This window comes from Gymnogyps californianus, chromosome 15 (assembly GCF_018139145.2).
Source record: "Gymnogyps californianus isolate 813 chromosome 15, ASM1813914v2, whole genome shotgun sequence".
Lineage (NCBI taxonomy): Eukaryota > Metazoa > Chordata > Aves > Accipitriformes > Cathartidae > Gymnogyps > Gymnogyps californianus.
The window spans coordinates 12,302,920-12,329,336 of NC_059485.1; the positions used below are offsets into that span (position 1 = coordinate 12,302,920).

General features: G+C 37.9%; 1 protein-coding gene across 2 annotated transcripts in view; it reads left to right on the plus strand.

Moving 5' to 3' along the window:
* The first annotated feature begins 4,586 nt into the window (after positions 1-4,586).
* The window catches only part of ZC3H7A (zinc finger CCCH-type containing 7A), a 29,718-nt gene continuing 7,887 nt past the window's right edge, over positions 4,587-26,417 (plus strand). For both annotated transcript variants that reach the window (XM_050905816.1, XM_050905817.1), the window contains exons 1-16: positions 4,587-4,636; positions 11,129-11,232; positions 12,290-12,329; positions 13,186-13,383; positions 13,963-14,121; positions 15,792-15,872; positions 15,964-16,002; positions 16,824-16,851; positions 17,380-17,660; positions 19,477-19,684; positions 20,664-20,728; positions 21,495-21,687; positions 23,384-23,545; positions 24,184-24,380; positions 24,617-24,714; positions 25,761-25,942. In XM_050905816.1, coding sequence (XP_050761773.1) covers positions 11,165-11,232; positions 12,290-12,329; positions 13,186-13,383; positions 13,963-14,121; positions 15,792-15,872; positions 15,964-16,002; positions 16,824-16,851; positions 17,380-17,660; positions 19,477-19,684; positions 20,664-20,728; positions 21,495-21,687; positions 23,384-23,545; positions 24,184-24,380; positions 24,617-24,714; positions 25,761-25,942 — 1,999 coding nt within the window. In that variant the 5' untranslated portion in view covers positions 4,587-4,636; positions 11,129-11,164. The remainder of the gene's footprint in view (positions 4,637-11,128; positions 11,233-12,289; positions 12,330-13,185; positions 13,384-13,962; positions 14,122-15,791; positions 15,873-15,963; positions 16,003-16,823; positions 16,852-17,379; positions 17,661-19,476; positions 19,685-20,663; positions 20,729-21,494; positions 21,688-23,383; positions 23,546-24,183; positions 24,381-24,616; positions 24,715-25,760; positions 25,943-26,417) is intronic.

A 26,417-nucleotide genomic window follows, 5' to 3' on the forward strand; every position in this document is an offset into this window, starting at 1 on the left:
AAACACTTCCTTGAATAACCAACTAATGGGTTAAAGACTCTATTACCCTAAGGAATTTCAGTCAGGAAGAGAAAATCATTATAAAATCACAACTATTGTCATTCACCTGAAGCTAATAAATATATAGACAGACATGATAGAATGCTAAAAAGCATCAGGATGAAAAACATAGCTATTACTTAGTAACAGTGACAATCTTACAGGATTTTTATCTTTTTTAAAGAGAATAATCCACATTTAATTCGCTTAATAGGGAAAAAGGCTGCTCATGCCAGCCTTTCATTTTCCTTTGGGTTAGGCCTTACTCAACAAACCTATTGCTCTAGCCAATGTGTTGAAATAGCAGCCATCAAGCATGTCTTCAGCACGTCAATCTCCCATTCTGCAAATGTTCTGACATCAATATGAATGAAGTTTAGCGCTGTCCGCAGGATAACATGAGTAATTACAACTGCAGTGCTTATACATAGTAAGTTTTAGTCCTTTGTAATGTGCCTAGATAAGACGATCTTGGTTTCTGCTGTTTTCATCTTGATACTTAATACTGCAACTTCTGCCACTTAAGCTGCTGTGTAACTCAGTTTATTTCTCCTGCATATTCTCTTCTGAGGTCTTTGTCTACTTGAGTGATGACAATTTCAGGACACTGTTCAAAGTGCATTTTGTTGTTGCCAACAGAGCTGTTTGTGTGGCTCCAAGGTGAACCAGATCAGGGAATCTTTCAGTTGAAACATAGCCACTGCTTTTCTCCTGTGTCAATTCCCTACTCCACCACACCCCCACACAAATTCTAGCACTCACAAAAGAAAGGGGGCAACAGAGGTGCAGAAACATGACAGGTATTTATGATGCGGAGGCTGTGTTACCACTTCTACTGCCAAATATCCCACCATGACCTGAGAAATTCCCATTTCTGATTTAAAAAAAAAAAAAAGAGTTGCAATAGCTAGTTTCGATTTAAGGTAAAAGTAATGAAAAAAGGAATTGCTCATGTTTGTTTTTCAAAGGATCCTGCAAATAATGGGACACAGGTAACAACTGTTCTTCAGACTGTATCTTTCAAGATTTTACAGGAATGTAACTTTTAAAGGAGATTCTCCTAAATATATGGCATTCTAAATTTAAAATTCGGACTATGATAGCAAAAACACAAATAAAAGATGACAAAATTTCCCTGGGGTTTTAAAATAAACATATCAGAAACTACAATACTTTAAATGTAGTCATATATATTATGATTTCACCATAGCCTGTCCTACAATACATTATTTGGTCTATTTTTCAGCTTGAAACTTGGGATATAGAGTTCCTTTAATTCAACTTCAATTAGGTTCTTGGTCAGTCTTATAAAAGCAACTAAAACATATGCTTCTTATTAACAATTCTACCACAGTGGCTAAGTTTATCACAGAACACCTATTGTTCTCCAAAGCGTGGAGAAGCTCTATAACTTCTAGCTATATCTAGTACATTAAGTTTTTCCTTTTAGTGTCAAATAATTAACCTAGTTTATTTGTTCAAAATCATCAGTACAAATTCTGATGAAACATCTGTTGTCTTAAAACTGCTTTTAAGATGGCAGAAGGGTGATTCTCCAAGACAGCAACTGCAAGATTTTCTAGCTGACTTTAGCCATGTTCTAGCAGTGTACAGGGGTAAGTCCTTCTTGATACTGAAATCCAAATTCCCTTTAAAGACTGTTTTAAGCTCTCTCACACACAACAGTAATGATTTCCTTTTTTCATCTCAGTATAACTAGGTCAGCAGTTGAAACTGTCAAAAAAATAATCGTGTAAGCTTATGTAGGCTTCCACAAGCAGTATTTTAAAATGAAAGGTGATGAGTTTATCTAACAGGATTAATTCTCACCAGTTAACTCAAGACAAGTTAGTTCAAGATCGTTTAACTACTATTCTTTTCCTCTGAGTAGTTAATTATTATATCATGTAATTAATTTAAACAAGGAAAAAAGATAATTGCTTGTTACCCTCTTCCAATTTAATTTATATAAAAGCTAAATATATTACTTCCACAAAAACTTACTCGGTCAGACATTTATATTATTTATCTTGCTGCATTCTCAAGGTATTCTGCACACCTTGTACCTATCATTGAAACCATGACTCTACAGCTCCCACTTTAACCCAGTGCCAAGCCATACACAGCTGTGCTTCTAAAGCTGCTTTATAGGGTACAAGTTGTTATAACACCTGAACAGTTTGTTCAATAACCTCTTAATTCTAACACAACATTTACTTTGTTTTCTAAGTGTTTGATAGGTAGGGTATTTGTATAGACATTTTTAGTAATTTAACTTTACCTGATGCAATTTTCAGGCTCGCTTTTGCAGTCTGTATTACATCTGAAACATTCCCGAAGTAGTCAGCCCATCGGTGGAGTTCTCAACAAGCCATTCTCTAAAGGTGAACAGTATGTAGCTAATCCTAACAGCAGGCTTAGAAAAATCAGCAACATGATTTATGTAATAGCTATAAATCAAAGGAATTAACAGCTACGATTAATATTTCAATCGTGCTACTATCAGCCAAAAGATTTTACCTGAGCAATGGTTTGTTGTTCTGGATGAGAACAGTCATACTGCTTCCTTTCTTAAGCTGCTCAGCATTCAAACAATTGTAATTTGGAATGGGATAAGCCTTCTTACCACTTTTATGGTCTATTTCATAGTTTATGATCCATGGGTACAATTGTTGTTCTATGCATGATTTTTTTTTACTCTTTTTGTTTCTCTCACCTCCCTTTAGTTCCTACAGTAAGCAAAAGCCCAATTTTGCATTGACTTTTAAATTTCATTCTATACATTCAAGTATTAACTATTTAATATCTGTCTGCTACCATTAAATTGTCACACTTAGTCTCAAGAATCGACATGACTGAGACCAACTGGAGGTAATTCACCCTTTGGAGCCTCAAGGCAGAGCTTCAACAATTTATTCTTACAAGCCCTCCACAGTAATTAGACTGGAAGAATGTTTAATAGAGGTATGCTTCACCAGGTCAGGAAACCTTCCATCAGCGTAACTTCACCTGATGATAAACTACTAATTGGCTGTATTCCTTTCAGTCTCAATTAATGGTAGTATAATTTGTATACTATATTTGTTAAAACCTGTAAAGCTTTTCTTTATACAGTTCTACCATACAGGCCACATCAGTGTCTCAAATTTTTTTTTATTTTGTGGGGACATCTGTACAAGACTGGTCGGCTATGCTACTGACATTGCCATCACTGACGCTACTGGAAAAAAGGAAATAGTATTATTAGAACGTCAATTACGTCCACTGTAAGAGAGGAAAAAAACCCCAACCCCTCACATTTGAGAGAGCATTCAAGATATCTGTAATTCAGCAATTCCCTAGGCATGGTATGTGTGCCAGCAGAAGCAGTACATACTGCCTGCCACAAAGGAAGGTGTTCCTGCCTTCACCTGCCACTGGTGAGATCAGCCACTGCTGTTGCTGAGAAAGTAATGACAAAACAACGTTCCTTAAGCCTCTTGCTTACTCACGTTTTATTATTTGGCAAAAGAGTTTTCATAAAGGTACTGTGTGAGTTCCAATATAAAGAATCAAAAGATACAACAAGTTCCCGGGTTCATAAATACTCATCCCAGGCGGGTGACGGAGAAAACCTCGGGTCATGCCGGTGCACGGGAATGGAAGAAGCCGTACGCCGCAGGGCAGCGCTCAGGCTGCCGTTCCCAGAACCGAGCGCCGTTCCCGCCGGCCTCTCACACCCGTCGGCTCGCTCCGCGTTCGTTTCAACGCGGCTGACGGCGCAGCGCCCAACACCGATCCTGGGGGTAACGCCCACTTACTGCCGCCTCTCCCGCGCCCAGTCCCAGCGAGACGAAGGCCGGTAGCGGGTCCCGGAGAACGCGACACCGCCGCCTCACGCCGCCCTCACAGGCGGCGGCCGCTCAGAGCGCATGCGCACTGGGGCACGCGCGAGGCGGGGTGGGCGGTGCCGCACTAGCCCGGAGCATGCGCAGTAGCTCTCGTCCGGAGCGGAAGGAGGAAGGTGACGTCACTGGGCGCGAGGACTCCCGTGGGGCGCCGCGAGCGGGCTGCGCACGTCAGGCTGGTTCCGGGAGAACCAATGGGAGGCTTAACGGAAGCGTCGGGCTGCCTGGAGTGGCGTCTGCAGGCGATGGCAGCTGACGGGCTCATTCGTGGCGCGGACATTGTCTGTTCAACCAGTCATACGCCACACTTCACACAGGGCGATGGAGAGGCCTAGGGGCGGGCTCTGCTCTGCAGCCAGCTGAAAGAAAAACGGAGGGGGGGGGCGCTAGGCAGCCAGCCAATCAGCAGCAAAAAGTTTCCCAGCCGCCACCAATCAGAAGTGCCGGTTTCCAAAACAAGGGTGACGAGCCAATGGGGAAGCCCGCCCTGCTAGAGCTCCGGCCAATCGAGTCAGGCTGCCTGCAGGCTGTGCCCGCGGCCTCCCAGCAGCAGGGGGCGCGCTCGGGAGCGGGCGGCAGCGGCGGCGCTGCCGAGGGCGGAGCGGGGGAGGCGCTGCCGTTGTCGTCGTCGTTGTCGCCGCCGCCGTCGCGCGCCCGGCTCGCTGGCTCCGCCTTCCGCGGCGCTGTGCTCCCGCGGGCCTGAGGAGCAGGTAGGGGCTGCGCGGCGCGGGGGGAGGGGAGGAACCGCGCTCCGCTTCCGCCGCCCGCGGCGGGGTCCCTCCGCCTGAGGAAGGGGTGCCCAGGCGCAGGCGGTGCCGCCTGGCTGGTCCGCTCCCTTTCTGCCCCGTTCGGCGGGGCGGGCGGGGGGAGCCGCTCCCGCCCCTCCCAGCGCCGCGGGTGCCAGCCGCTCCCCGGGCGAGGGTGGGGCCGCGCCGCTCCGCCGCCGCGGGGTCCGCCGTCTCGCCCCTCCCGGGGGAGAGGAGCGGCCCTCCCGCCGCGTTTGCCTCCTCGGCGCGGGGGGCGGCGGGCCCGGACGGTTGCGGCCGTTGTCGGTTCTGCTGGAGAAGTTGGCCGGGCCGGGCGGCGGGCGCCTGTGGAGAGGGCTTTCCGTCGGCGATCGGGAGCTGGTTGGCGCGAACAAAGGCGGCGGCGGCGGGCGGGCCGGCCCGGCCCGGTGCGGTGCGGTGCGGGCGGCGGCGAACCCGGAATCCGCTGAGCCCCGGCCTGACCCGGGGCTGGCGGGTTTGCCGCGGGCACTTTCCAGGAAAACTGGTCTTTTAAGAGCTCTCCTGTTGCATCGTGACTGGAACAAAACCCCGGCGTTTGACAGGAGAAGCGGAGAGCGAAGCGCTGACAGCGGCCGAGGCCGGGAGCGGGACGGTGTCCGTCCTGTGCCCCGGTCCTGCCGTGCCGCCGCCGCGTTTCGCGCGTGACGAGTTTTTCGGGCTTTCTGTGCTAAGAAGTGCGCGCTGTAACTTGTGCTCTCGTTCATGCAGGCGAAGGAAAAAACAATGTCCGTTTTCCGTTTCTTTGATTTGTTGGGACAGTGTTCTCGGTTAGGCAGCACGGGTATGGTTTTGTTACAGAAAGTCATAACTGTATTACAGGAAGTGAGAACAAACAAACAAACCAACCACCCAAAGACTGTCAATTGCAATCATCAAAATCGATTACCAAAGCTTCTCTTGGTGTAAATTCTCTTGTTAAATCTGGATTTATTGATAAGATGCTCCTTCTTCAGCTTGAATTTTGGCTCTGTCCTTTACTGAAATGTCTAAGGGAACCATAAACCAAAGTCTTTGAGCCCCACTCCTTAATTTCCTAGGGAAGTGAAGCGACTTTACAAAGCGTCTTTGTTCTCTCCTGTTTCTTTCATGGATTTAAAAAAAAAAGTAGGAAAGCTATGAAAATAGAAAACAAACCTCGAACAGTATCTTATTATTTTGTGGGTAGGGAACGAGTGGGAGGAGATGCAACTAAATACTTAAGGTAAATAAAGAATGTGGAATGAATAGGTGTTAAACTGTTGCTGTATATTCTGTTTCATTTGTTTTATTTAGATATTTCATTTTGACAACAGTCAAGTTTGTTTCTCTTTACAGAAATAACTGAAACTCAGTTATGTCTGTGTTATTAAGTGGCTTTTTCAGCTGACATAACAGAATTGTGTGATTGTGACCGGAAGTATTAGATTAAGCAGGGGAATTAACTCAAAACTATTGAAACGTGTGTCGTGTACTGTTTACCCTGTTTCCTCCTCAGCATGTTATATGTTTGAAATGTCTTATGTAAAGGCCCAGTGATGCATGAGCTTGAACATTAAATCTTTTGTGCCTTTGCTATCTGAGGAAGATATTTCTAAAAAGGTTTTGTATTAAGATTTCTATTTTCCCTTCCTCCTCTTGATGCCAGTCCAAGTCCGCTGAGCAGCTTACAATCTCTGTAAGGCATGCTTTAATTTGCACTGTAGTTATTCATTTAAACTGTCAGATGATTAGGATGGCCAATAAAATTGTTTTGAGAAGTCTGCTTTGGGTCAGGCTTATTCTATGTTGGGCAAGTGCTTGATGTCCAGTCTGATTCTTGGCTGGGTTGGAACTGGGGGTAATGGAGATGCTTTTGTCAGTGACATCTCTTTAGGAAGCAGTTAGGGTGTAGCTGCATGTGTGCCACCTCCTTTTCTCACTTGTCTCTGTTGAGGTAGGGGCCTGCTTTCTTGTGCCCCTGGGGTGGGAATTATAGATATATAGCTTTTTGGATCCAGATGCCTGAACACATTATGCTTGTTGCTGCTGTTAGTGGTGCAGGAGGTAGCAGCAGAGATGGGCTTTCGCGTCTTACAGATGAAAGGTATTTATACTACCTGCCTTTTAGTCATATTCACTCCTACTGTTCTGTTTTGGTCTTCCCCGTTCTCTTTGCATTATTCCCTTTATTCTAGGACCCAGGGTGTAATTTCTCTCTTCTGGAGTACAGTTTGACTATATGGAAACATTGGTAAACTGTTCATGTTTTCATTTGATACACAGACTTCTGGTTTCACAACTTCTGATTGCTGATCAAAGTTTTGACGTGTGATGGTGTAGATGGTGGGTAAATTTTTGACTGAGTTGATTTAATATTTTGAGTTTGTTACCTTCTCTCCTGCCCATGTCATAAAGAGGGGGAGAAGGCTGATGCTAGAATACAAAAGGGGGTCTCTTTGCTTGGTGTGATTTTCACTAGACTTGCACCCCAGTCAAGGTTCATAATTCAGCTGAACCACTGAGGCTGATAGAGATCTATCAGCAGCAATCATGATAAAATTTTCAATGTGCGTTGTACTGTACAAAGATCTAATTTGAGATTCCTGTAACCTAGTAATTGCATTAATAGTGAACTCAGTGATGCATGGCAAGTGGATATGCTTCTGTATCTTAAAAGAACACATCTATACGCTGCACTTAGTTTTTAAGGTTTAGCTCTGTGGAGAAGGAAGTGCAGCGAGGACCACTGACTTCCAGTTGTTTTCAGCATTTAGGCCTGAAGGTGCAGAGAATGCTTATTTGAAGTATTTATAACAGCTGGAACCATTAATGTCAATAATGAACAGTAACAGAATTATTTGGTCAGCTGAAGGTCATTAATTGCCAGTGGTAGTAGTTCTGGTCCCCAAATAATGTTATGCATTTTTCCTCTATTCTCCATTCATCTCTAAATAAGCTGTCTGCACAACTGTATGCAACAGGAGTATTAGTCCTGCCCAGTTTCCTATCCTTCGGATAGGAATTCTGTATAAATTTATTGACTTGCATTCCAAAGATCAATTTTGCTTTGCAAGATAGTCTAGCAATTGTTGTGTTCAAAGCCCTTGTGCCTGAAGAATTATCCCAGGCATATCCTAAACATTGTGAATGTCCTTTAAAACTTACCTTGAATGCCTCAGAAGTGCCAAAATATAGAAAACAAGAAAATTGTCTTGCCCTGTGTTGGAAGGAAAGCAAATAACCAGTAAGAGGCATAAATGGCTTTGTAGAAGAGAAAAGTGTAGGTATTCCTGTCTGCCAGAGCTGGCACAAACCTGTTTTCCTCCATGTCTCCCATTTGTATAACTGGACCAGCATCTATCAGAAAATGTGACGTTGGCTACTGACAGTGTACTTTTGTCACTTGGCTTCTGCTTTTGTGAAACAGGATGAGTTGAAGCCTGTGATAAAGATAAAACAGTATAAATTCTTCTTTAACTTGTTTGGGTTTAGGCAGCTTTTTTTTTGCTTTACTAGATTTAGTAAATTGAGCTTGTGTTGTCATGTAGCAGCAGTTGTAGAAATATTACATTTAATGCGAAAATCAGTTCTGCCTATGACATTAATTACTGATACATTAGTCTGCTTTTTTTTTTTCAGATCCCATATTATTTTTTTTCTTTCCTTTCCTTTAGCTTGTCTCCTTCAGTGAATTGCACAGAGTAAAGCAACAGTATAGGCTTTGCTTTTCTAGTAATAGTTACAAGCAACAAAGCAACATTTTAACTTTTTTAATGTATGTACCTTTTAAATTCTGTCCCTGCAGATGGAGGAGAAAAGCTGTTGCTAAATAGGTGGGTTTTTTTAAACTTTGAAAGTGGATGGATGACATTAAAAGTCAAGACATGATTGTTATTTGCCTTGTATATAACTGAGTCTAATGTGTTTCTGGTTGCTCAAGAGGATCTAAGGATAATTTGGACGGGAGAGATGCTGTTAGAGGTGCTATCTGAAACAATTTTAAATCCTCTACAAAATCATCAAATATTGGGGCAATGTGACTGTCAAAGTATGTTAAGGAAAGATAATTTTTGCCTGAACATCTTATGGATGCAAATGAGTAAGTAGGAAAAAAGAGAAAACTGCTTTGAATAATAAATTACACCACTCACATATGTTCATCACTTGCTAGCTATTCTTTTATCTGTGATGCAAGTTTGTAATGTTTCTGTTAACTTTATTGTTATGGAGAAATGGGATCTGCACATCCTCAAGTTTCAATATATCATTTATTCTTTAATATTTATGCTAGGGGTGATAAATAAATGCAGTTGTTACTGTGTTGGACTTTTTTCATCTCTTTGTAAGTTGTTGGTGTGGAGTATTGGGGTTCCTTAAAATTAGTAGAGTAAAGCTTATCTTAATACTTGCCCAGATCTTGACATATGCAAGACTCTTGTGTTGGCATGGTATTACTTTGTCAGTTGTTAATTCAGGGGACTAAAATATGTTTTACATAGCTTGCTTATTTTTGTGGGAAAGCGTATGCTGATATTGCTGCTGTCTTTGGTTAGTGTGAGACTTTCTTATTCTTACTAGCCCTCATTTGAATTCTAACACCTAAACCATGAATGAGTAAATAAAAAATATTCAGATGCCCAATAAATTTCCTTTTGGCATTTATATTTAGATTTCTTCATAGATATGCTATTGTTATTCATTAAAACAATTATCTTATAATAAAAGTCTTTCATATATACGCCAAAAGCACAGTATGTATTACTAACTGGTGGAAGAAAAGGTGATGCATAAAATAACATGAAAAACAGTTACAAAGGGTGTTCATGGTTATTTCCTCTCTGGAGAGTAGACTACTGATGCTATTTATATACCTAAACAAGCAATATCTGGACAATTCATGTCAGTGAACTATTGTAGCTGTCCATGATATTTATCTGCAGACTGATTTTTTTTTTTTTTTTTTTTTTTTTTTTAAAGCTTGCTGATATTAGAGGTCACAGTGGGAAGTGAGGTGAAATGGGGACCTTGGAGTGCTTTCATTAATTTGCTTAGTGACCTGAAGAAAATTACTCAGTTTCTTATGCTCATTTTAGGAATGTGTTACAATAGGACTAACTCTTAATGACTTGAAATGATGTAGACTTCATATGTTCGTTTAAGATGCTTTGGAAAGGTTTGTAAACATTATTAGAGCTGAAAGCTCTTCAGATTGTTTCATTACTCCAAATCATTTGGAGAAAGTAGGGTATCTTCTCCAGTGGGTTTCTGTTCTCACTTGGGATTTTGTTGAGTTTGCTGGAGGTTATTTTGGTTTTCATTTTACTTTGTTTTCATTCTTCTGTCATTGAAGTAAAATGATAACCTGGCACAAAATACTGGCTTTTTTTAGCTTAGTTTCAAGACTAACAGAAATGTACTGCATGCAGTTTGGTTTTTTGTTTGGTTTTTTTTTTAAACTATAAATTCCTAAAAAAAGTAATTTTCTTCCAAAAAAAAAAAGTATTTCCTCAAGCTAAAAGCCTTTTTCTGAATTTCAGTATTTTCAGAATAAAACTTTGTCCTAATGATATTTTTTGTAAAAATAAGTTGTGTTCTTATATTGCCATTAGTCACAGCAGTATGCAGCTGTGAAACCATACGTCAAATAGCCTTATCTTGAAGGTTATACAGATTGGTTTAGCCTTTTTAACTTGAATATTTGTAAATCCAGTAAATGAAAGACATGAAGAAAAAAAAAAATCACTCATTCAGACTACTTAAATTGGATTGAAATGTCAAGCTGACAATGTGGAATTACATTAAAGTAATTTGGTTTTTCAAATGAGGTAGGTAGTCTTTGCTACAGGTAAAGTTTCCAAGATTTTCACCTTGGTCAACTGGTAGATATTATTAAAGCAGTAGTATTTTGCTTCTAATTACACGTTAGCGGTTGGGTGATGATGAGAGACTCTAGAATTAGACTTAGTGGTGGTTTTCTAATCAGTTTGGGTTTTATTAATAAATATACCAGGGTCTTGAGTTTATTTCTACTTCAACAAACAAAAGAAGTATAAAGCTATTAAAAGGGAACAATGTGGAACCTTAGCTTGGTTTAGCAGTAATGCATGCAAGCTGCCCTTGTAGTTTGGTTTAGTTTCACTAACGTGAGTCTGCATCATCTAGAGTAAATAATTGGAAAACCAAAGACAAAGTAGAAATGGGAAGAAATGTTTTCTGTAGAAGTGTTGTGTAACTGGGCACTGACAGAGGGGGTGTTGGTTCTGACCTGGGGCTTCTACCTATATCGCTGTGGGCACTTCAGTGTTTGTCTGAAGTTTCTTCAGAGTGTGTTCTCTGAAGCTGTGGTGCAGTATCATCTTTGTATGATGGACTTCGTGTTGATGTGAGATTGGATCCTTCTAGTCCAAATGCAAACTGCTGTATATTAACAGCCATTTATCTTTCTTCCTTTTTGAGGAGTGGCATATCCGAAAAGTGGATGTTCAGGATAACATGTCCAATGTGTCGGAAGAGAGAAGCACTAGACAACAGGACATTAAGAAAGGACTCCAGTTTATAGAGTATGATTTTGTGGTTTTATTCTTGTATGCTTATACTCGTGTATATATATGAGATGGATAGCTCTGGGAAAGTCCTTTTAATATAGCACCAGCGGAGGAAGGAGGAGGACCTGTGTTTCTCCTCAGAATATTTGCTAACACTAACGTGGAAATGGGGAGCAGTCTTAAAGAAAAGACAGAACCCCTCTTTGTTCCCAAACAGAGCAGATTGAAGGTGGGAGGGTATTCCGTTTCTGCCTTTGAGAAAAATCAGCATTGAATTTTTTTGGTGGGTGGAAAATGTTGGTAGCCTGAAAATCCACCTTATACTTAGGGACAGCTACACCTAAGACTAGGTTGCTACTGAAAGGGGTGGGTTTGCTCACCACTACCTAAATGTTTCAACTCTCTGGAGATAAAATTTAACCTAATGAAAAAATCTTAGTAGTTAATTTTCATTTGGATCAATGCCAACTTCTTCTCTAGAAGATCCTGGCTAGTTTAAAATCATTGTGAAATTTCACACTAGTTCACTGCTCGCATAAGGCGTTCTTAAAAAAAAAAAAAAAAAAAAGAAAACTGCCCTTTTAAAAATTATTTAGAAACAGATTCTCAGATAGCCTGTATGGGAAGGGAAAGGGTTCCTATTTTTCTTCCTGAAAAGTTAGAAGTAAATACCTCTGTTCTGTGCTAGAGAAAATCTCTGTTGTATGTCACACAAAAGAACTCTTAAAATTCCTGTAGTGTCATTGGTATGACTTAATTAAAATTGATGTGTTCTTTTGACAGATAATTTGTCATTTTATAGTACTTATAAGAAGATTGCAGTTCTCCTCCTGTATAATCTGTTTCTGCACAGTGGAGGAGAGGAGGGAAATTGTTTTTAAACAAACAACATCGAGGTTTTAAACTCAAAGCATTCAAAACCTTAATACATTTTGAACAGCAGAGTAACTTTAAATGAAAACAAGTCATTAGTAATAAGAAAACACAGTTGTTTAATCAAAACTAATCTACAGCACTCCCGCCTTGTTCAGTGCAGGCAACAGACAGTAAATTTTGTAATTTCTTTTTCTAGATCTACTTTGCCCTATCCAGGGACGCAAGAACAATATGAGGTAATGAAATTACTTTTGCATTTCCAGAAGGGTTTTTAACATGGACCTATCTTATTATGTTTATTCTTGTTTTTAATCATCATTTAAGTAATGATACAGTATGAATGGTAATTTACAGTGTTTCAATATTGGAACTGGGGGACTGCTTTATTGTGATACAGGTATCCAGATATTTGGATGCCCGGAATTCGCTCATATAGCAGTTCAGATTAACTCTTTCTCTGCTGGTGTTAGGGATGAATTTGGGGCATTCATTGGATAAAACAATGTGCTATTCTGAGTAAAGTTTAGAGTAGCACAGCAAAAGTGAGATAAAAGGACCTCAGTCACATAAATCTTCATAACATATTTTGTTTCTGTACACGTTACTATTTTGCATAATTTTTGACTTATATTTTCAGGCTCACTTTTTAGCATTTTTTATCCAATGGTAGGTGGTTTCGTTGGATTTGAGAACATATTAGATAGAAATGCAATCGTTCACACTTTAGATTAAAGAAAATCTTTTGCTCTGCAAAAGCAGCCTTTGTGTACTACTGGTTTGCCAGTTGCTATGGCTGCTGCTTGCTAAAAGAATGTATGGAACATATATATGTCTTTTTTAAGTTACTTATACAAAGTAATTCTTTTATCAGTAGTTCAGCCTCTCTTTTATTTACATGTATTGTGGTGTTGAATATTAGAGATTGTCTTGGGAAAATGTTGGGAGAAAAATACTAATATAGACAAAAGTTTTGCATTTCATTTTGATTCCATGAAGTTACAAGTATAAATTTTCTGTTTAAAAATGTATTTGGAAATATGGAAGATAAACAACAAAACTGCTGTTGATGAGTGTTTCTTTTCTTTGTTCCAGTTATTTATACGAGAGCTTGTTAGAAATCTTTTTAATGAAGGGAATGATGTATATCGCGAAGGTGATTGGAGAGGATCACTGAGCCACTATACAGAAGCTATAAACATAGCTGATTATGCTAATTCTGAAGAAATCCATGTTTCTGATGATATTTTAGAGAAGCTGCATGTGAACAGGATAGCATGTTTTTCAAATATGGTAAGCTTCTGTTTAAACTGCATGATTTCTTATGAACAGTGTGCTAACAGAGTATGAAGACACGGAAAATTTCCTAGTGAGTGAAAAGCTCTTGGTGTGGGTTTGAGAATTGGCGTGTTTCAAATCATCATTTTGGCATATTCTTCAATATCTTCTTTTTACAAGTATAATCATCGAGATATTTTTAGTTAGTAATACTAGAATATGAACATAAAAGAGTCATATTAGGCTTGGAAGTTGATGGAACAGTATTTTTATCCATTTATGCTGCTGATTGCACCTGAGTCTGCTGCTTTCTCTGGCAGGCTCTTATGAAAGAGCCAGGCATCTCTGGTAAGATGGCTCTTGTGAAAGAGCTAAATTGTCTTCATAACTATTATTGGATTTTATATGAATGACAGCCCTGCTTTGTTTTTAGTTGCCTAAGTTGGTGAGTTAGCAAAACTCATACATGCAGTGTGCAGTGGCCTTGGTGAATGTTTTATAGTGTTTCAATACCTTAATCTAATACAGTTTAAATTCAGTATTTTGATGATAATAGTTCTGATTAGTGCCTTTTTTTCTTTTTTCTCCTTGTAGGGATTGCATGAAAAAGTTCTAGAAGACTGTGAGATAGCATTAAGATTGAATGAAAACAATTTCAGAGCTCTCTATCGGAAGGCAAAAGCTTTGAACGAACTGGGAAGGTATAAGAAGGCTTATGATGCTGTAGCAAAATGTTCTCTTGCTGTGCCGCAGGTAGGTAAATTATATATTCATGATTGTTTTTAAAGATTTCATACAGAAAACATATATTTACATCAAGACCATTGAAGGTTTTTTGGTTGGTTTGGGTTTTTTTTAATGCAGTAAAATATTGTTTATTCCTCTAAGCATTATGTTTTGTTGTGGAAGTGAAGACTAATAGCAGAGATTATAGTCCCCAAGCTCAGTTTGTTGTGTTAACTTTCAGCAAAAGAAATGGTCACTTTGCAGTGGGGGTGAAGTGCCATAAATGTTTGCAATAAACACTAGAACCACTGAATGAATTGTTGAAAATTCTCTACAGTCAGAAGTATACTCACAACATAAAGAGAAAAACCACACATAATTATAATGTACAATATTGATTCTTTTGATAACTGCATTTTAGCTTTCCAAGCATTTAGTAACATTCTTACCAGTGCATTGTCCTCCATCTGAATCACTTACTGTGCACTTTTAATCTTAGGCTATATCTATATTAGCAAGCAGTGTGTGGTATAGTAGGAGAGGATCTGTAGACTGAAATGCTGGTCCTGAGGATCTGATTTCCATGGTTGTTTGTGGTTTTTTTTGTTTGTTTGTTTTTAAAGAGTTGGAGTGCATCAAGTGCACTCCTGCACTACTTTCAATTTAGTTTCATCCAAAATGAATCTAATTTGGCTCTCTGAGACCCTTCATAATGCAAACTAAAAGGCAGTGAGTGAGGATGATCAAGAGATTTCAGTTCAGAAATGCATTCCTGATTTGAACTAAAATGCTGATGGAAACTTTACATGCTTTGCTCAAAATAGACTGATCACAGGACAGAATACTGAGTTGCATTTTTTTTCACCTTTCTACATCAAAATTGCAGTGAAATGGCTAGACAAACTGTCGAGCATAGGTTTACCTCTTGATATAGAGAAGGTTTCAGTTGTGTTTCCAAAGACACAAGCAGTTTATCTGAATGTGTAACTTTGGACTTTGGATCCTCACTTTGCACCTCCAGATCCGAATGTTTTCACTTATGGTTTATATGCCTTTATGTAAGTTTTATAAATAGCTTTTTCTAGCTGTAGGACATGTTCTGAAAACTAAATCTTAAAATAATTTAAATGGATAGTTACTATAACTATAGGACAGAGTGAAATATGACCAGGTTTTTAACTAAACTTTTCTAGTTGTATGATGCCATTACTGCCAAAATACGGCGTTCTCATTAAATGTTCAGCAGTGTTATGTAGTAGCTGACATTATGGTAATCAGAAATGTGGCCCTCAATTTGTGTGAAAACAAAACAACAAAAAAACCCCATCTCCTCAAAGAACAAACACCCTCCCTAAATCAACAAACAAAAAATACCCACCCACAAAAAAACCCACTTCTCTGAACTTCTCTGGTTTTGGAAAAATCTTTACATTATTTTAAATTCAAATAAATGGAAGAGAAGGATACTGTCTATTTTCTGGCTTGTTAAAAAATTCCAAGTATTGGAGTGATTTTGCTTGATGGTAGCTGTATTTTTCAATGTTAGCTTGCAGTCCCATATGTTTGTGAAAGAATAAAGATGCATTATGAGACATCCTGCATATAGAGATGTTGCAGAATGTAGACTGGGATGTAAACAGATGTCTTGACTAGATGACAATACATGTAAATTATGAAATTTTATTTATGTCTTCTAGGATGAAAGTGTGATTAAGCTGACTCAAGAACTAGCTCAAAAACTAGGGTTAAAAATAAGGAAAGCATATGTAAGAGCAAAGGTAAGAGTTGGGGTTTTTTTAACATTTTACATTGAAGTTTCCCTCTCTTGATACCACTTTTGTATTTAATGAAGGTATCTTTTCATTGCAGCCACCCTCAAATTCGGTTTCTAGCGATGTATCAACTCAGGTAAGGTTTTACATGTTCCAAGTGCAAGCTGACTTTAAACTACAGGGAAAATTTGTTTCATAATTTCACGATGAAGAAGTGAAAAAGGTTTAATTGACATTTTATATAAGATGCTGTTATTTTGGACTTTAGGGTTCTGTCGATCTTTGTGTTCAGTTTTGCTGTATATTTATGGCAGACTAGGACATATGATTATCATTCAAGTTATCTTTGTAAAATAAATGTTAACTAAAACATTAAATCCAGCGCAATGAATATATTTACTTTTAATGTCTTGAGGCAAGGGCATAGTTAATGTGCTTATTTATTTAATTTATTTTGTTGACAGTTACCAAAGTGAAGGGTGCTGGGATAAAATCCCTTTTAATCTATGCATTTGTCCAAATTTGACCTTCACTAGCAGCTGAACTTGCATTTATCTTGCTATTTGCAATGTGTCTGAATAGCAGTAATGAAGAGGAGTTCACCTTTAGCTTACAGACTTTTCATGGGAATGTAGACAATTTAGCTGTAAATGAATGAGGAAATGTAGGAACAGCTTACTTAAGATACTGTTTAGAGTCCTTCATTCCCTGATGTATCACTCTCACTTTTGTTGGTTGGTTGCAGATTTTTAGTGATACTGTGAGTGGATTTCAGTCTGCAAATGGATGCTTTATCTAAAAAATTACTTGACATTTAAATTCCATTAGACTTCATAAATTTCAAATTTCATAAAACCTAAATTTGAGGAATTACATTCTTAGTCTGTAAATATGTATTTGAAAAGTTTTAATGGCTCTTGTGCAAAGTGCTGAGAGGTATTTTTTTCTCACTTACAGAATTCTTCTGTAGAAGATATTGAGTTAGGTGAGTCTTGTTGTGTTACAATATTAATGCTAGGAAGCTAGATATGCCATGCATATCTCATTGTATTTGTTATGAAATTTCTTAAGAAAATTCATCCTGTCATTTGAAAGAACTGTGGTAAAAAGTCTGATCTGTTTATCTCTAAATCCACATATTTAAGTGGCTGAGCAAATTTCCTTTCAGTCTCCTCAACTTGATAGGATTGTAACTGCTCCTATAGTGATCATCTCATACTGTTCTCTTTAACTTGGAAAAATAGAGAGGGGAGAATATGCCAAAGATTTAGTAAAGTATCAGGTCTGTAACTTTTCCTGTCTTTTTTTAGTTTAAGTAATGTATAAACACTGAGATATAGGTACACATGAATTGGAAATCAGTGGAAGCTGAAAACATTTAATGTGGTTTTGCTTAAACATTCTTCATGTTTCTCCACTCCCTCACCCCCCACATTGTCAGGGTAAAAGTTATGCAAGATATTTTTACATCTTTGAACAAAAGTTCCAGTCATTCCCATCTTACCTGTTTCAGATTTATCTGACCAGAAGCAAGAGATGGTTTCTGCTGCTTCTTCATCAAACTTTGTTTCTGAAGTGTCTAAAGTGTCATCAGTACCTGTACCATCTTTATCTTCTGTTATGCCTCTTCAAGTGGAAAAGGTGTCTTTGCCTTCTGCAGTGCTGGCAAATGGAGGGAATGTTTCTTTCTCTATGCCAGAAGCATGTTTAGATTGTGGAGATGGAGATATAATTATTGGGGAAGAACTTGATGAATTACTTGATTCTGTGCCTGATCCAGATGAAAGTGTAATGGTAAGACTTTTTTGTTTGTTCTCTTTCTCAAAAGACTGTCCTTATGAGTGGGATCTTGTTCAAGTGGGCTAGTAGTGAAATGTGGGTTACCTTTCCTAGTTACATTGAGCTGTATTTGTGCATAGTTGGGGTGATTTTCTCAGGTGCAGATTCTTGCAAATGTGGCTGTAAAGACAGCAGGACCCAGCAGAGCTCCAAGGACAATTACATTGGTTTTGCGTGTTGGAAAACCTGAGTGAGGTTGCTGGGGGAGGGATACTACTTTAGAAATACTGCTGTACTACTACCAATACTACCACAGTGGGAGGGATACTACTTCCAGGAAGTACTATGAAAAGTGAAGTAGATGTTTGAAGTCTGGGCTAGTGTGTTGTTTGTTGTTTTGTTTTGGGGTTTGTTTGTTTTTTTTTTTTTTGGTGCAAATAAACCCTCTCAGACCTCAGAGTGTGTTGGAGTGCCCACCCTGTAGTTGTAGAAACTATAGTTAAACATATGCTTTGCAGCTTTGCAGGACAGTAGTACTTGTGCTGGGGTTTTCTAGTGCATTCACTAGTATCTCTGCAATCAGAGTTTTGTCCAGATCCACCTCCTGAATAAAGAGAAATAGTTAGACCATCATGAGTCTAACTTTTTGTATTTTTTAGAAGAGATTATTAGAGAAATTTAGGCACATGAAGAGTTGTTCTTAATTACACCGTCATTCCAGAGCTAGAACTGACTGTGAAGCATACAGAGCTCCTCAACTATTAGTCAAAATGAGAGCTCTGATTGATGAGCAGAGATGTCTGAACTTACTAGCAAGGTTACTGACACTCTGCTGTGGCCCTGCCAGTCATTTGGAGCCCTTAGTATTGCAATGTTAAATGAGGCTGTGGCATATTTAATTCTTCAATTAGTTGTGATTTTAATTCCTCATTCAGCTGTGGATGCAGTTGTAAATCTTCAAATCAAAAATGCTTGGGCTTCTAATTTTCTGTTTTATGCACTTTGTTTTGTAGAAACTATTTCGGAAATGTAGGAAGAAGTTATTTTTAAGAGATCCTAGGAAGTTTGCCAGAGTGAAAGCCAGGAGGAAATACAGTCTTCCAAGATAGACTGCAGTCTCCTGTAGTGTAGAATCTTGAGTGAGTTGTAGGCTAACAACTTGGGGAACAGAGGGAGTTTCATGTTGGCCAAACTCTGTGCAGGCCTATTTGGTCAACCTCCAGACAAGGGGGCAGCTTCTTGGGATGACAGGGAGAAGGGAGAGAAACTCCCCCACTTGGTATGTCCTTAACAAAGGTGTACAGAAGGATATGTTATTTTCCATGGGGGGGAAAAAGGTGATCTGGCCTTTGCAGAACATGGTATCATTTGATTGTATCTGAAGATTTATTTCAAAGCTAACTCTTAGCTCTTTACTGTACTGCAATTTGAATTATGTTCTCTTTATTTAGAAAAAAATCATGCTGATTTCTGACTCTTCCCCGTTGTCTTATGGTTTTAACATAATTTGGAAATTCAGCTCTGATCTGATTCATAAAAAAATCCAAATCTGTTAATAAGTTAAACTTCATCTAACTGAACCTTTGAAGTGGTTGATTCATGGATAATTCCTTGCATTAGGGCATTGTTTAGGGTTTGATTACTGTAGTTCTCTAAGTGTACTGTAGCTCTGTACAGTACTGTAGTACTGTAGTGTACCTTTTATTGTTTTTCAGTAGGTTTATAAAAAACTTTGCAAAAAGTTTACTGAAAGAAATACTATTGCAGATTGTGTTCTTGAGAGTTTTTTTGCTGTGTGTGAACATTCTTTTTAAATTTCTTTTTTTTCCAGCAAACTACAGGAGCCAGAGGACCTATTCCTGCAGGAAGTGTAGCTCCTAGTGTACCTTTCTCTGCCTCTTTGTTGGGGACACTGCCAGTTAGTGCAGGATTTGTTCCTTCACCTTCTCTTTCAGAAATCTTTTCACAGCCTTTGGCTTCTTCACTGGAAAATTTTTGTTCACCATTAAGCACCTTTTCAATCAGTGACCCAAAAAGAGGTAAGAAATGAGTCTTAATATTTAACCTTTTATGATGAGAGTGAGTTGTGCATGAACCAACTGGCTTCTCTTTTTAACAAATGAGTTTTCACAACTGTTCAGTAATATTTAACACTTACATAACATTTGATCTGTGCTCACAATTTTTGAGAGTATTGATAATCAGTGTTGGTTGTACACAAGAATTTATAAATAAAGCTTTTGTTTACTTGGGGTCTGCATAAGCATGCTCCCAGCTCCCTCTGTTCAGTTTTTCTGCATTTATTGTGTAAGTTATTGGTTTCAGGTGAATAAGTATAAAGAAGGAACCATGTTCCTTCAAACTTTTTTTTAAAACAAAGGTGTCTTACAGCTTCAACCATTTCTGATGATTTGGCAATAAACAAGAATTCTAAAAGGCTAATATAACTGTGTACTCTGAAAAGATACCAGTATTACATGTTTGGATTCAAACTCTAAGGACTGTAATTATGTAGTGAAATCAGGTATGTGAAATAACAAGATAAAAATAGTCAGTGAACTAGAAAAGATAAAATAAAGTCTTGTCTCTAATTGCCAGTGTTACAGGAGCATGCTCTCTTCAGAACGAAGCCAAATTTACAAAATAAAATAAAAAATAGAAGAATCCTCTTAACCCTTTTTCATCTCCTCATTTTTGATAGTCAGGTATTGCTTCTCTAGCTACCCTTTTTGTACTGCACAAGTATCTTCGTGTTGTTTCAGCATATGCCTGTGAAGCTGGTGCTGCTGTTAATCAGATGGTTATATTGAAGATGATTACCTAGTAATTTTTCAGCCCAGATGTTTACAAGGGGCTTTTACATAACTGAAAAAAATAATCATAGCAAACAAAAAGAACTTTGGTGTTTGTCAAACAACCAAACCTTTGATACTTCTACTGCTCAGGAATGACAAATAATTTTTTGCATAGGATGTTTTGGGGAACTGAAATAATTAAAACTTCTTTTTATTCCTTTAGACCTCTCAAGTTCAGCTTCTAGAGATGGAACACCAACACTTAGCAGCAATAATTCCCCATTGTTTGTAAGTATTTTTCATGTTCTCTTTCACATCAGTTCAAATGTTAACACCTTGAAGGCTTAACGTAGATCTTAATTTTTACAGTAGAAGTTTCTGTTTTTAAAAAATGGCACTTTTACCATTAAAGTATGATTCTGGCTTGGAAAACAGTTGTACAGTAGCTCACAGCAACAGTAATTGAACACAAGAAAAAATGCACAAAGGTTGTTTTATATATGCAAACTTTGACTACTGTCATAGCTGCTTTTCCATTCTGAGGAACTTGCTGTAAAATACTGTGGAAGTGTAAAATAACCAACGTAAAAGAGAGAAAATCTCTTATCATCTGAGTGCCCAATATTAGGAATCCTGGAGAACTGTCCTAGTACAGGAATAGAGCAGAGATCGCCTTGTGTCTGAGAATCCATCTGGTCCCTGTATTCTAGTCATGCTGTGTATTTTCAGTCATGCTGCTGGCCATTGATTATGCAGGGAAGGGTGGCATGAAGGATTGCATCCTCATGAGCCAGAATGGAGTAATAATTAGCCTGGCCAGTGCTGCTGTTCTCCCTGTACCTGGTTGGGTCTTGTTATATGCTTAGTCTGTGCTGGGTATACAGCTTTTGTAAAATCTCCGTGTCCCCTTCTTAAACATGTGCTTAAGTTTGTATTATGATTTTTTTTGTGTGTAGTCTTTCTTATGCTTTGAAGAATAATTTCAGCAGGTTAAATTTTAATTGTAGATAAATTAAATTATACAGATCGAGTAAAATATTCTTTCTTCCAACAGATAAATGGCCCTAGTAGTTTGTTTGGGTCTGAAAATTACATGGGAATTGCAGGCCAAACTAGAAATGACTTTTCAAATGTTTTTAGCAGTGCAACTGCTAATATACCTGTATCTTCAGCACTTGTGGGAAGAAACCCATTAGAAGGCACACATGAGCTAAGACAGGCCTGCCAGTTATGTTTTGTCAAAAAAGGTAAGGGGCTTTTGGACTCAATGGGGTTGATTTTTAAAAAATTAAAAAGCATACACTAAAATTTTAGTGTGCATAAGTTAAAATACTGTTGGCTTCTAAACAGTGCTAATCCTGACTTGTTCTTTGCAGATGTAGTACGATCTTATGAGTAAGGAACTCGTAAAGTGTTTCAACAACTATTTTATCTTCTTTCTTCTTGTCTTTATTTCTTGTCCTAATAGATTCTTGATTCCTAAAACCACCACAAATCACCACACGCTTTCCCCAACCTGTAGGTTTACTATGTAAGGTCGTTCACATTCTGTATTCGCTTTCCTCCCAACCCCCAGGGTACTGTGAAGAATGACACCTTTGCTCAAGACTAAAAAAAACTTGCAATACTCTCTCTGATTGGCCATGGGGAATTGAATCGCAGTTCAAAGTACCTGGTAACCTTCACATCCCATCTGTTTTATTGTTCTTTCAAACTAATTCTAAATCATAATCCTGAGGCTTCCAAACCTTAGTAATAATTAACTCCACTGTATTGACTCAAAGGATCTTAACCAGTATTGGGCTTTAATATAACTAATCATTTAGGCCTGAGCTGTTGCTGTTAAACAGAGCCGTATTCTAGAGGCAATAGCTTTTATTAAGACTAATGTTAAAAATAAGCATTGTGTTTCAAGTTATAGGTGTCGTTGATATTGATATACTAATAAAGAATTGTATCGAGACATTTAGGGGATGACTATTGTAGTTTTAAGAACTTTTATATTAGTTTAAAATTATTTTTACAAGAAAAATCCATGAAGTGATGTTTGAAAAATCATAAAACACTTTCTGTTAAAAGCAGGAGCTATAAAATATTGGTGGAACTACTTAGCATGTTCCTAGCTTCACTTTTTGTATCAATGTATCTATTTCTTCTGTTTCTTTGCATCTCTATCAAAGCCTTTAGGTGTCTCCTGCTTTTACTACCTACTTTTGAAATTGTACTGTTCCATCAGCTTCTTGTCCAGGGAAACTGCATCACACTCTTGTTTTTGTAGTCTCTTAAATAGCAAAATTCACAGAGAATTGCTTGTCTTCAGACTCTCCCTGATTTCTTCATTTTGGTGGTAATGTAATCTTCACTTTAGTATCATCCTAAAGACAGCGTTTAAAGCTAGGCATATTTTTGTTTCCAAAATCACAAAGTTCTGGGACTGGCATTTATATTTTTGGCATGTGTGCACTTCTTACCTAGCGTGTTTTGTCTCTGAACATAGTAACTGTTCTAATACAATAAAAGTTGAAGGTTAAGAGAGCAGTTTACTGATCCTTGGAATTCATCTGCATTGACTTATTATAAATAAGCAATTTAAGTTTTAAATTAGTGTTATGGAAGCTTATACTTCGGAATTTGAAAAAACGCAGCAATTTGTTGCTGTCCCAAGGTAACCTTAAGGTTGTAATACAGCATCTCTCCCCAGATAACTTGTGTTTTTTTTTTCTTGTCGAGACTGGTCCTTTTGTAAGTATTCATTTTTTTTCTATTCTGCTCAACACGGCTGTTGATGACTTTTGGTTCTTCAGAGTTGCTGGTGCAAGTAGGAATTCTATACAGTGTATTCGTATACTTTGCTTTTGGGCTTATGTGCCAGTCTGTGTATGGAAATGTTAAAAGTATCCTGCAATTTATGCAAATATAAGCAATTTTCTGTGATTGTTTCAGGTCCTAAATTATTGGATTATGCTTACCATCCCAGTTTAGAACATAAATGTAAGAAGGATATTCTAATTGGCAGAATAAAAAACTCTGAAGATAAATCATGGAAAAAAATACGTCCAAGACCAACAAAGACACAGTATGTGGGACCATATTATATATGTAAAGGTACGTGTTACAGATAGTAAATTGTTAATGCCTACACTCAAAGTAATATAGTTTAGCTTTTCCACAGTGAAGTATAGAATGAGTTTTTATGCTTGCTCATGGGAGATGGAGAAGGAAATTCACTGGGTTGTTTATATTTTCAGAGTCTGTAAGGAAAGCCATATTTTGACCATTAATGTGATTATTTAGAGAACATGCACTGTACTTCTGTACTGCTCTTCATCATGAATAACTTTGCTTCCGAGTGCTGGGCTATTACTATTCAAAACAACAACAAAAAAGCATTCTTGTTAGACTTTTGCAGTATGAACCTCTACTTATGATGTAAGCAAGATGACTCGTGGATTAATTAACAGCTGTACTTAAGCAAAGGGTATTCTGAGTTCCTAGCATTGTTGCCTTAGACAAGAAAAGGATAGTTGATGTAGGTGTGCATCAGCCTTTTTGAGGAGTCTTACATTTTCAGCAAGTCATTCAGCATAAGGTTTTGCTTCTGTCTGCTAGACTTAAGTGACCCATTTACAACAGATGTAGCTTCTTTATTAAAAACATTTGAAATGGAGATAGTGGAAGTTTTAAGATGAATTTCCAATAAAAGTTGTGTAAAAGCTATGTCATATTCAATGTTATCATTTTAGATGTTGCTGCTGAAGAGGAATGCAGATATCCAGGTCATTGCACGTTTGCATATTGCCAAGAGGAGATTGATGTGTGGACACTGGAGCGCAAAGGAGCCTTTAGTCGAGAAGCTCTTTTTGGAGGAAATGGAAAGATCAACTTGACTGTGTCCCGACTTCTTCAAGAACATCATGGATTATTTATGTTTCTTTGTGAGGTGCTGCTTTATTTCTAATGACACAATAAAAATGATAATGGATAATAAAATTACGTGGAAAGAAATGCTTTGGTTCATGCATGACTACTTTGTAAATTTTGAAATGCATGTTCAATAATAATCTGGCTAGCTTTAGATTAGAGACTAGTTGAAGTCTCTGTTAAAATCTTTAAGGTAAGATATATTTTTAAATGTATAAAATACATACTCTGTAATTACCTGTTTTTGTATTCCAGAAATGTTTTGATCACAAACCCAGAATAATAAGCAAAAGGAACAAGGATAACTCATCTTCTTGTTCTCACCCTGCTATGCATGACTTTGAAGATAACAAGTATGTCTGAAATACCATCTCTTCAAGTTTCAAATTAAAAGCAAAGGTTTCAGGGCATTTTTTAATATTGACTTTCATTTCTTACCTGTTGATTAACTTCTCTTCCTTGCTAACTGACTGTTATGCTTTGGCAGCATTGATAAGACAATCTTACTGAACAAGGATTGTCTCGTAACTAAATTGAAAGTGAACTATTTCTTTATCAATGCATTCAAACTTAGTGGTATCCAGCCTCATGTTTGAATCTTACTGGTTTTGGTGTCAGTTTGTTAATAACTTATCTACCTGGTGAGCTGCATTGATGTAAATAGATGTGTGATGTTAAATAGGAATTCATAAGTTTGCTCTTTCTTTGGTCTGTTTTGCTTATTTTGCTGTAGTTTTAACTCAGTTAAGAACAGGTTTACCTTAATTACAATGTATGAAATAGACCATAGTCCTTCTTAATTCAGTTGATAAAAAATAGTGTGAGAAAAGTGTCTAATTATTCTTTGAAAGTTAACAAAGACTTCATAGTGGTAATAGTGTTAAATGAGTTTTGGAGAATTAATAGACTTACATTTTTATATGATGGGAGCATTTTAATTGCTTTGTTTGTACTCCACTTCCCTATATTGAGGAAACACTACAGCTGTAAGAGCTAGGCTGTTAGTGTGATGCATCAACTCTTTCTTTAATGGTGCTCTACAAAAGAATAAGTAGTTGTGTTTGTAATTAGATCAGGATATATACTTGAAAATGGACATGATATGCTTTCCCTCTTGGAAACCAGTGATCCAGTTGGATTGAATTCTGTAATGCCTTGCAGAAGAGGGACCTCTGGATTTTGCAAGGGTACTGTTTCGTAATGTTGGTTTACTCAGCTTAGAAATGATAATTAGATGCTGCTTCCTTCTGGAAACTTTTTTGGCTTTCTGATTTCAAGTAAAAAGTGTTTAAAAAGACATTTGAATAAGCTGTGATGAGGGATGGTTATTTTATGTGTTTTTCCACACATGAACGAAGTCATTTTAAGGAATGTCTAAAATTGACTGTTTTCAAAACAGGTGCCTTGTCCACATTTTGCGAGAAACTATGGTGAAATATTCCAAAATCCGCCCTTTTCAAGTTCGATGTCAGCTTGACCTGTGCAGACATGAGGTGCATTATGGCTGCTTACGAGAGGATAAATGCTTTTATGCTCACAGTCTGGTAGAGCTTAAAGTCTGGATAATGCAAAAGGAAACAGGTATGTTTGGTAAAATGCTTGCTTTGCTCTTCATTGTAATGCCACTTCTTCCTTGTCTCAACTCTTTTCTGAAATGAGCAACTCGGGATCAGTGCATTCACTTACAATTTGCTGGAATCTTTCATACAGCATATTCAATAAACAGTAATGTAAATATGATGAAAAGTATTGAGTAGGCTACTAGCTATTCAAAATTAGCAAGTTTTTGATAATAAAAACTGTCAAAACTGCTCATGATCAGATTTTTTTCTTCTTGAAATAAAACAAGAAGTCTTGAGCAGATATTAAATCCAAGTCGAAGTAGATTTGTTTTTATTTTTAAACCTTCAAAGTTTGGAAGATTTTGATCAAATTTCTTTTTCACAGAGCACTGAAAGAAAAGCTTGAAATATTTTATTTATGCCATTCTTTCCCTCCATGCCCCAGTACAAGAATCAAGTTTTTCCACAGTTAAACCTTTCTTTTAGCTTAGTGC